Source organism: Garra rufa, chromosome 3 (genome assembly GCF_049309525.1).
Source record: "Garra rufa chromosome 3, GarRuf1.0, whole genome shotgun sequence".
NCBI lineage: Eukaryota > Metazoa > Chordata > Actinopteri > Cypriniformes > Cyprinidae > Garra > Garra rufa.
This window is the reverse complement of record NC_133363.1, coordinates 27849775-27861448: the sequence shown is the minus strand read 5'-3', so window position 1 is coordinate 27861448 and position 11674 is coordinate 27849775. Positions and strand designations below refer to the sequence as shown.

At 36.4% G+C, this 11674-nt stretch overlaps 1 protein-coding gene across 1 annotated transcript; it reads right to left on the bottom strand.

Moving 5' to 3' along the window:
• Positions 1-4051: 4051 nt before the first annotated feature.
• LOC141331028 (cadherin-8-like) lies at positions 4052-5842 on the bottom strand. Its single transcript, XM_073835858.1, has 2 exons — positions 5594-5842; positions 4052-5418 (listed from the first exon to the last, which is right to left on the bottom strand). Exons 1-2 carry the CDS (start codon positions 5742-5744, stop codon positions 4925-4927), a joined length of 645 nt encoding a protein of 214 aa, XP_073691959.1. The 5' UTR covers positions 5745-5842; the 3' UTR covers positions 4052-4924.
• Positions 5843-11674: the final 5832 nt, after the last annotated feature.

Genomic DNA, 11674 nt, shown 5'->3' with positions numbered 1-11674 from the left:
CAAGGTCTCCCAAATGAAACCTCATGTCTGTGGGAGGATGGAGATGAACATAGAGAGAAATCTGTTTCAGTCCAAGAAAGATAGATAGAGAATTATGAAACATTTTTTTTTTTTTAGTCTGGAAGGGGAACTAAATAAATTAGCTGCCAAACACTGAGCCCTTTTTAGAAATGTACCAAACACATCCGAAAAAGCAGACAGACTTTAAGTTTTAGTTTGGTTTGGATTAGAGCAGCAGCTAACTAACTAAACCTTAAAAAAAATGTAATTATTTATCCAACCATACCTCTCTAATTATTCATTACTCCGTTTTCAGTACGAAGTAATGCATTAATAAGAGAAATATGGCATTTTAATTATGAGTAGAGTTTTATAAAATTGAAAATCATCATTAAAACTTATTACATTAATTTAAAAAGAGAGAAAGGTTTGTAAAGCATTAGCAAAAATCTGAACAAGTTTGGTCATGGAAACAAATATTGAATCATAACTTTTTCCGTTCTCACATTTTCTGATATTACTGGCACTTTTGAAACTTTTGCCATGAATCACTAACTTGGATCAGCACATGGCGCAAAGACATTTGCTGTAGGATCAGAGGATAAATCCTTGATGGCATATCAGAAGTTTGAAAGTTGTCAACAATATTAATAAGCGTGTCAGGGTGCTCATATGGTGCCTGTGTATTACCACTGCTTCAGTGATCTGTGGGAGAGGCAGAGTAATGGCCTGTTCCAACTCGCTTGACTTCTATAAAGATGTCCTTTTAATGGGGACATATGCCATTTTCCAATTTATTACCTAGTCTGCATAGAAAATGCCAAGGATGAATATGCAGAGAGTACATCCGAAGTCATACAGTATTACCCACTTAAATTAAATGATTTTTAATTGACCAGCCTGGTCCTCGTGCACAGAACAGAAAATAGAGCAGAATTAAAACTGGAGTGTGTGGACAGTCTGTACTTGTCTCTAACTTTCTGTACTTTCTAACCTACATGCATCATACATAAAACTCAAATGTGGCTTCCCAACAACTCAAGATTTTTTACTGCATACTCATTTAACAGAGGATTTTGCCAGAGAAACTTACAGTTCACTTCTAGTAAGAGAGAGAACAGCCTGAGGTTCAGCGCCACGCTTAAGGGTACAACAGTTAAAGCCACAAACCAAAATTTTTAATGACTACTGTACTATTATTTAATTCTTTTGATTCAGCTTGATTAAAAACGCATGCACCAAAACAGTGCTTTTATATATCTTTTCTATTTCCTTTTAGTAAATCAGTGTTGAATCTACTTGAGGACATTGTACAACCACAACAACATTTCAATATTGAGTTTGATGTTATAATTCTAACCCAGGGCATAAAAGTAAAAGGAAGAAAAAAAAATGCATACAAATAGGGTACAGAGGAGTTAAGATTCTGCACAGTAATCTTATATGGATGCATTTTTAGTTGTTTTTAGTTTCACTGTAACAAACGATAAATCCACTCCAGTGCAGTAATTGACAAGATCATGAGCTTTTGTTATTCATGAAAACAATCTAATATCAGATAGGTTAGAGGATAAATTTTAATCTTTCAAAGGGAAATGGAAAAAGGAGGAGCGGATTATGACTCATAAGCCTCCACTTTGTTGGAAAACACTGGGGGGGACAGATAATTAAAATCTATCAGCATCTCTCAAAAGGATTTCAGCCTGACAGTAAAGCTACTTTTTAAATATATATATATATGAAGGAAGTACCTGATGCCAATCACACAAAGATTAGGTGACCATAATATACCAAAGGATAAATACAGGAGGAAATTGAAGGTTTAGTTGAGCATACAAGGTAATACATGCATAAATTCTAAAAAATTATAAAGCTTTTACTCATTTGTTTTTATATAGGGCTGTCAATGTAATATTTATTTTCTACAGTTTATTATTTATAAAATAGATGTCTTGCCAAACCACACTTACCAAGAGCCGATCACACAGGACGTGCCGTTGTCTTTGAAAACAGCTAAAGGGACCACAAGTGAAAGAAACACCCTGCAGAGACCTTAAGTATTTACATTGTCTTAAAAACACAGTGCGCATTGCATAAGATGCTAAAAATAAACCAGCAAGAATGGCCAATGTCCATCTAGTGCATGTTTTCATAGACCAAAAATGACAAAATTACAACTATTACAGTGCCTTGCAAAAGTATTCATACCCCTTCGTTTTTTATTTTTTTTATATTTTGTTTTGTTGCAGCATTATGTTAAACTGCTTTAAATTACTTTTTTCCACATCAATCTACATCTCATACACCATAATGACAAAACAGGTTTGTAACAACTTTGCAAATTTATTAGAAATAAAAAAACTGAAAAGATCCCGTTGCATAAGTATTCATACCCTTTTCTGGGACACTCGAAATTTAGCTCAGGTCAGCATTCATATTGCTTCTAGATGTTACTACACTTCGAGTGGAGTTAAACTGTGGCAAATTAATTTGAATGAGTATGATTTAGAAAGGCACACACCTCTAAGAAAAGGTCTAACAGCTGAAAATGCATATCAGAGCAAAAACCAAGTCCTGAGGTCAAGATAACTGCCTGTAGAGCTCAGTGACAGACTTGCGGCAAGGCAATGATCTAGGGAAGAGTTCAGAGGTATGAGTTAAGGGTATGAATACTTATGCAATGTACTTATTTCAGTGTTTTATTTTTAATAAATTTGTAAAATTTGCAAATATGGTTTTTGCTTTGTAATTATTATGGTGTATGGAGTGTAAATTGATGTGGGGGAAAACTAATTTAAAGCAGTTTAACATAATGCTGCAACAAAACAAAATGTGAAAAAAAATGAAGGGGTATGAATACTTTTGCAAGGCACTGTACGTTAAAAACATATTCTGAATGAATGAAAGACTGACAAACTCGACTGCATATTGAAATACTGTTGGCGGTAGGCCAGTGTTGGGACTGGGGTCAATAAAATAAAATCTAACAACCTCAAATTCAATGCTTTGGTCATCCGCCAACAAAAAATCTGTCAATTTATTTTTCTGAGTAAAAATTTATAAATGTGATCGATTTCATTCATTATTCTGCATCTTGTGTAATTAATTTGGCTCAGATTGTTAACTGATAACCACAAATGGGAGAATCATTTTCATAATAACAAAAAAAAAAAAATAATAAAAAAACAAGAAAAAGATCTCAAGTACAAGGATCAGGACCTGCGAAATACTTGGCTTAAGAAAAGTTACACCCACAAGTATTTATAAAAATATATTTCACAAAGTAGGAAACAATACATGGATATCTTAGATTACAATACAGAGAGTAGCTAATTAAACATACAAGTGTATGAGCATTAAAGCACAGTAGAAAATATGATTTGCATGAAAGACTATTTTATATATACTGTCCATCCAAGAGAATCGCCATATCGCATCGATACAAACAGAGTATGCACGTAGCTCCAGTGCCAGATCCCCATGTGCAATAGCTAACGTGCATAGACAAAACCTATCACTTCAAAGAAAAGCTAAGAGAATCAGCAATGACTCTATGTACATATTTTTTTTTCTTTTCTTTTTTTGCTCTAATATCATACAGTGCAGCACATTACGCATGTCTGTTTCTGTATTTCTTCACCTGATGGATTCTGGTTTTTGATTTGAAAAATGGCAGGGGTCAAATATAAACATGAACTAGATGTTCTCAGCTATTGTGCTTAGAATGATCACTGATATCACTGTATATAGTATGTGAATATATATAGACACACACACAGTGTCAATAAAATATTGACTTATTTTTCCTGGTCAAGAACAAATCCTCTGTGGATTTCACAGTTCAGTGTAGTTAACGAATCTCACTATGTGAATTTCGGTACGGAAATTCATTTAAATATACAGTGATGCAGCAGAATGAAACTGAAGCTGAAGAGGAAAAAGCTTGAAACTTTAAATGAAAAAGTTAATAAAAATAACAGCTTTACTAAAATAAATAAATAAAAAATAAAAAGTACAAATATACTCAAACCTGCAGCACAAAACAGACGACTGGCGATGAATATTTATATATTTATATAAAACATACACAATAATGAAGAAACACCATCAATGTTCCAAAAACCATTGGAATACGACTGTATTTAATGCTTGCTTTTGTAAAACGAAGGCCTCATTGTTTCCACAATTCTCTTGTTGTCCTCATCGCAGTCTTACACAGTCTAATCATCTCAGAGTGTGAACCACACTTAAAGCATATGGATACAAAGGGTTGTATAAAGCAAGCCTCGAGGCTTTTCCAGTTTACTCAAGAAATCTGGCCACGTAGTATCAAAGGGTCAAATGTTATCTCAGCAGGCAGATCCTAAAGCCAGTGTGACGTATTTTCAATGCGCTCGCATTTGTTAAACCACACATACATTCATAAGTAATGTAGACAATATATTGCTATTTAGTTTACCTTCTTTTTTAAATGTTCGTTTATCTGATTGGCTGAATGACGGCAAGAGATCTGTTGTCGCTGGGGAGCGGTGTCATTCTGAGGCCTCTACAGTCCTTTTTCTCCTGCCACAAGGTGTCCCAAAGTCCTCTTTCCATCCAGTCCTTTCAAGCGACTACCAAGAATCAAGGTTCTGATGCCTCGGGTGGTCACAGTGAACGACAAATACCCAAAATACTGCTAGACACTCAATGACGGTAATCTAAACTCACACTCCACAAGAATCATTGACCTCCTACTATAGACACTGGTAAGTTCTGACGTTACGATGCACTCTGATGTGGTAGATGACTAATGCTATTAGGTCTCTCTAAGAAGTTTTAAAAAAGGCGCCCACCCCCCCTTTTAAACAGCAGTGTCTAACATCCCCGTAGCGTAATACACAAGTTATGTGGACGAAAGCAAAAGGTCCGTGGCGCTTGGAGGTCAAGTCTCTTTGTCGCTCTCGCCCACCGAATAGAGCTCGCCCAGTCTTCTGAAGCGCGGCCCCCACTCTCTAAGGTAGTCATAGTTCTGGTCCGAGTCCGAGGAGGCCGTTTCGAGGGAACTCAGGGAGCCTGCGATGGAGCCCCTGCCCTCGTAGCCGTAGATTTGGATGGAGTCGTACGGTGGGGCCGTGGGGTCGTTGTCTGCTTCGTGAAGCCGTACGTTGATGAATTCATCCACGTCTACTCCGTTCGGCCCCGAGTGCTGACCCTGTCTGGGCATGAACTGCAGGTCAGGCTTGATGTCCTTCCTGGGCAGATAGCCGTTGATGCCATCTGGGTTCTGCAGGGTGGCGATGTCAAAGGCCTCCGTATCCTCCTCGCCGCCTCCCTCGTCGTCGTAACGGATGATGTTCTCCCTCACGTCCTCGTCGTCTTTGATGATTAGCGGCTCGTTCTTGTGTCTCCTCAATGTCACGAACAAGACCACGATAACTGAAAGGCACAAGAACAGCCACTTAGTGAGCTCTACCTTTGTGCAGTTCAGAGGTTTTGATTTCTTATTCTTTTACCAAGTGCCTTTTCGATTTAAATTTTACATGCAAATCACAAAGTGGATTTTAAATTCAAAAATTAGTGAGGACTAAAAGAGGCAGCTGAAATGACCTACCGAGAAGTAGAATTATACAAGCTAGAATAGCAATCAGAGCTCCCATGCTGAGACCAATGGGTAGAACAAAAGCCTCCACGTTACACGACTGCACAGTGCCTTCCCTGCTGCAGCCGCACACCCGGATAGTTAAAGTGTTCGTGCTGCTCATTGGAGGCTCGCCGTCGTCAGTCACGATGATGGGAAGGAGGTACGTCTCCTGTTTCTGTCGCCGAAAGGAATCGTGCTTGGCAAGAACGCTGATTGAGTTATCTAGGGAGAGATAAAGTTTGTCTGTGATGTATGAAATCAAAGACAATTCATGCAAGTAAATGGTAGGGAAATGACACACTATTAAATTTACGACCAAGACAATGTCTATTCTGCCGATAAATAAACAGATGGATATAAATAGCTTCATCTGTGCTGTCAATCTTTTGCAAAGGCTACGCGACTAGTGTCTCTGGGAGGCGGACAAAAAAACAACTAGCAAAGTATTGGAGCTTCCACTGGAGCTTCTTTTCAGAAGTTGTAACTTCATTATCTGCCCCCTCATACCCCAAAGCATATGTTGGAGCTCTCCAGTGTCTCAAGGAGCTCCTTCAGTTGATACGCTGCACAATGTCTTCCTAAAAGCCTTCAATTTTTATTTCAAGAAAGAAAATAAAATCACCGACTGAGCGAAAGGTTTAGATAATACCTCAGACGGATACAACAGAATAACCGAGTTATGGAAAAAGCTTTATCACTTAATAGAGTCTTGGAGCAACCGAGGCAATGTTAATGTATGTATTTATTTATTGCTTCTCACAAGGGTGAATAGGAAGTCATCATTTAAAACTACAGAATGAATGGACATCACGAAGCTCATTGAAACAAATATTGGTAAACTGAACAGGGTCGGAATTTAATTTCCGCTCATAAACATGCTAATGAAAAATGTAAATATGGCTTTCTTTTTGTTTCCCTGAGATCGCAAAGCGATTATCTGCAAAAGCTGTGAGCTGATTTACCAATGTAATTAAAGTTCCATTTTTTTGTGTGTCATTATGTGTGAAGAACATTGTCCTGAACAATCTTTGCTGATATGCAGTCCTCGTTGCTATGTTTCAACGTGTGTACGCACAGCTATGGTCAAATTAAATGTTCCTAGGTTTGCCAGTCCAAAGTGCATTCAAGCATCTCATACTAGTCACATTATAGCAAAATAAAGGCTAATATAATCTTCTGATGGAGCTATTATGTTGCGCTCAAGTATTCAATCTCCTTTTTTCAGGTCACAATACCCTGAAGCATAACTTTTAGGTCAAGATAGCTGTGGTGGTCCTGGCTGTTCCTAGCTCGCATCGGCCTCTCTATGTTACCAACCACCGCAATTACAGTTATCATCACAAACAAACCTCCTCAGCTCAGCTCTGGAGGTCTGCTTCAGACAACCTGCCTGGTGTGTGCAGGTGGGAACCATCACAGAATGCACGTGTGCCTCCGTGATGTGCATTTCTAGATCATTACTTGCACATGATCTTTTAAACCAGTCGTCAGGATGGATAATATGCAATTAAGTGTGACTGAAAAAAAAAAAAAAAAGCACCATTGTTTCATGTACATGGGGAAAACATGATTAATAGTGTTATGACTAGAAGAGAATGGGCCTTAATCCAAGTGTATACACACAATTTCCATTAACCTATATTAGCTTAAATTACATACATTTACTTACATTGTTTAATGGTAATGTCTATGTATGTATAATTATACAACAGTTATTTCTGGTCCTCAAATCTGATTTGCTTATAAGAGTGTAATATTAGAGCATTATCAGAACTCCGTTTCATAGTTTGTAATCGTATCACTCTGCTTGCAGTACTTCTTACAGCAAGTGTCATGGTGGACACCTAAATCCAGTATAATTTTATAAATATTACAGTTTTTGTGTCACGGAATGTAGTTTTAAGAGGTTTTCAGGCTGTACTTATTTATAGTTATATAGTTAAATATGCAGTTTGTTAATATAGATAACGTCTATTTGAAAATTTGTGTCAATATTTTCAGACATGAGAGCTCTGGATTGTCAGCGGGCATTCTGCACTCATGAACCCGCACAAGAGCACCTCACCTCGGGCCAGATCTTCTGGAATTTGCCGCAGACTCTGATGTCTCTGTGATGGTTACACATGAATATAATTTGTTATGGGTAAATCTAACAGTAGTCTTTGGCCTCGTTAATCTATTATTTGTTCCAGAAAAGATAGTTTTGGCAAAGTCTCATGTTTATGTAAGTTCAATGTTATATATCAGAGCGCTGCCTTTGTACTTTTGACTGAATTGCATAGCAACTTTTATTATGGCGGTTGTTGTTGTTTATTAAATATTGTTATTCAATAAATAACATTTTATATAAACAATAGTGTGTAATAATAGTGTTTAGAATTGAGAAACGGTGCGTGTGTTCGTGATGGTGATTTTAGTTACATTGTTTTGCCATTAGATGGCGACAAGAAACTTTTACATTGAAAAGTTGAAGCTATAAACGGTTATAAAAGTTATTTTTAGTTTCAACAACAGCTTGACGCAGTGAACAAATGCACTGAGCTGCAAATTCACCTATAACAGATGACAGGGTGTTAACATTATGACAAAGATAATGCTTTCCTTAACAGATTTCCAAACTTATGTTTATTGTGATGAAGCAACTCAACTTTCAATGAAGCCACTCAACGTTCTTTCGTTACTAGTTCTAAAGTGATGTTTTGGAATTAGTAACGGAGGCTTGGGCTCAGCTGTTAAACTGTCAACTTTAGATTTGAATTTGTGGTGGAAGGAAATAGTTATGCACAAAAGAGGGCTTTTAAAAACACTGTTGATATTTAGTTTATGTATTTACAAACTTGTGCTGTCAAACTGTTGTATAAATGCAATATCACACTCGTAGACGTGAGATATGGTTGTATATCGGCACGCTGTGAGTACCTATGGCTGAATCACAACAGTGCCCATATACAGCCATATCTTACACAAACGAGTGTGATATTGCTCAAATATATCAGTGGCATTTCCTCGGAGAAGGCAAGGGAGGCAGTGCCTCTACAAAATACTGGATAAGAAATAAAATGCAGTACAAAAATAAAACAACACATTACAAAATATAACATTAAAAGGTGTATAAATAACTCATTTGTGTCTCTCTTGCCTCCCCTGAGCCCATTGAATTTTAACCGACTCTAAAGCTAGAAAAACAACAAAACAAACAACAAACACTAATAAAAATGACAAAACTCAAGAAAATTAATAAAACTTTAGCCAAAATGAACATGAAATCAGAAAATATAATAATAAATCCAATTCAAAATATTAACAGCTTAATGGCACTAAAGTAATACTGCCCTCATGTTGTTCCAAACCTATATTACTCACTTTCTTTTGAAGAACACAAAGACAATTTTTTAAAAATGTTTGTAGTATTTTTTTTTCTTTCATTCAATGGGCAAAAACAGTTTTCTTGTTAAGAAAGGCATACAGGTTTGGAATGACATGAAGTTCAGTAAATGATGACAGCATTTTCATATTTGCGTGAACTCTCTTTTCAAAAGATTCTAACAATACGAAACACTGCACTTTTTAATCATGAATCACAAGTAACAACAACACATACTATGATGAAAAGCAATAGGATATAGCACAACTTTGGACATGCTGTCAAATTGCAGCACAAGTTTTGATGCCAAGCGCGATCAAACACACATGCACACTCACTCACACACACACAGCAGAAGAGATGAGAAAGCGGCCTTAGTGCACCAGATGCCTCAGGCTGTGCATCAAAGCCTGGTGTCCTTACAGAGCTTTCTCCTGTCTCTGTGATGGAGTGGCCATCTTTAACCTGAACTCACTCAGGCTGACTCATAATACATGCTGCCTCTCAAGATATCACCGAGATTGTCACTAATGACATTCCGCCAGTCTGCTTCATCTTACAATTCTCAAGGTCTATCTTTGTCTTAGTAGTCCATTGTTCTACACTTTTCCTATCAGTACTGTTTCATCTTTCTTTTTTATTTTTCTCCTTGAAACAGCTCTTTTTATATACTGATCATCTTTGTGGGTTTCTTGTTCATTGGATTAACAGATCTAAAATGGTAGAGTTACTATAATGAATAAAATAATACTACAAGCTTTATCTATATGCTAACTAGTTATAGCATTACTGAAATTACTAAAGATGAAGTGAACACATTTAATCAATATTTAAAAGATCAACAGAATTATAACATATTAACTTTTATTACTTTTAATTTACTTTATATTTACATAATGTTCACTTCACTACAACTCAGCACAAACAATTTATAACAACAACAACAGTTATAATAATAATTTCTCCCTATCATACATTTTCTTTGTAGAAACAATAATAAAGTATAATTTTAGGTAGAAGGGTATATGCATTTATATATAGCTTTCTGTCACCCCACTCAAGGGGCCTTTGCAGAGACTATAGTGGGATCCACAATTTCTTTCCTTTTCACCATCTTCCTTGCTTTCATATTAACTGAAATCATGACTGTCCCTTGGAAGGCAGAGCTCCTTTGATGTAACGTCTGATCCGTCTGGTTCAAAAATATCACGTTTCCTCTTTTTGGTGAGCAGCCAAAACAACAGCTCCTTCAACGGTCAGCCATAAGACCACATGCCAAATGGAACTAGATCAATACAGTTCTCTCTCAAGTCTTCGAAAGCATAGTGCAATACTAGGTTGTGCGGCGGGAACAGCAGGAGCGCAGTGTGAAAAAGAAGGTCGGATAGGTTATACAAAAAAGAAAGAAAAAAATAGTGTATTTAGCAAACAAATTTAGAACCATCTGCTGCACAGCCTCAGATTTGAGTAAGTCACCCTACATCGAGTTGCATCGCTAAACCACGGCTTGGATTCTGTTCATTTGCTTTCTTTCAAAATGCACTGGGGAGTACAAAATAGCTGATGTCCAGACAATTGTGCATCTGCTAACTTTTGGGTACACTAATTCCACCAGATTTCCCCTTCAAATGAACGCCTCCGGACTGCGCTTGACACACAATGTTTGCACTTACAGATGCCTTTCTCTCTCTCTCTGGTGCTGTTCATCTTATTCTTATTTCCCTGGTGTGTCTCATAGTCATATGTCTGTCTAAGCAAATTTTTTTCTTTTATTTTCAAAAACAATGGTACAAGGCCGGAACTAGGGCTGTCATGATTCCTTGATTCAATTCGAGGACTCTATTATAAAAAATCCTTGATTGCATTTTGCCTGTGTCGAGTGGCGCATACTGCAGATGAGAATCCATGAAATACATTATTAGACCAATTTCTAATTAACAAACTCTACGATTGATTTAAATAAATACATGCAATGGAGGTTTAATATATGTGCTTAAATTAGTTACATGTGCGTAGGTTACATGCATCTCAGAGCGGCTCTGCATTCACAGTAAATGCTGCTCCACACAAACAGTTATAATTTAGCTGTGTGGAGCATTTTAAACTCTCTGCATATTGCTGTGAGTTTACGTTTATTATAACGTTCATCTGAGAACGCAACACGCACAATTGCAGCATATTTGTAAGGTAAATAATTTCTAAACCTATTTCAACACAGGATAATACATCAATATATTTCTAAATATGCTAAGTGTTCTTTGCAACTTCAAAAATTTTATTGCGATTTCTAATAATAGTTTAACATTTGAGTTAAATTTAATATTGACTAAATATCATGCTGTAATGTGTAAAAACAGTCGTCAGGTCATTGGCGGCCTCTGCAGGCCTTTAATATAACGCATAATGTACGTTAGTTTTAATGTTTATAATACATAATGTATTTTCACAGATTGTTCATAAAAACATATGATTACTTGCTTCTGATACTTTATTTAAATAATTTATTATTGCTATTATACATGAATTTTAAGTCATTTTAAAGTTTACTGTTTGCTTAGGTCTATTTTTAAGATATGATTATCCGATTACTTGATTAATCCTCAGCATAATCGACAGAGTACTCAATTACCAAAATAATCGTTAGTGTTATTATATATATATATATATATATATATATATATATATAT

Excerpts from the sequence above, each read along its gene's own strand:
- LOC141331028 (XM_073835858.1), bottom strand. The coding sequence starts at position 5,744 with ATGAGCAGCACGAACACTTTAACTATCCGGGTGTGCGGCTGCAGCAGG. Across the intron at positions 5,419-5,593 it reads TTGTATAATTCTACTTCTCG|TTATCGTGGTCTTGTTCGTG; the intron begins GTAGGTCATTTC and ends TGTGCCTTTCAG.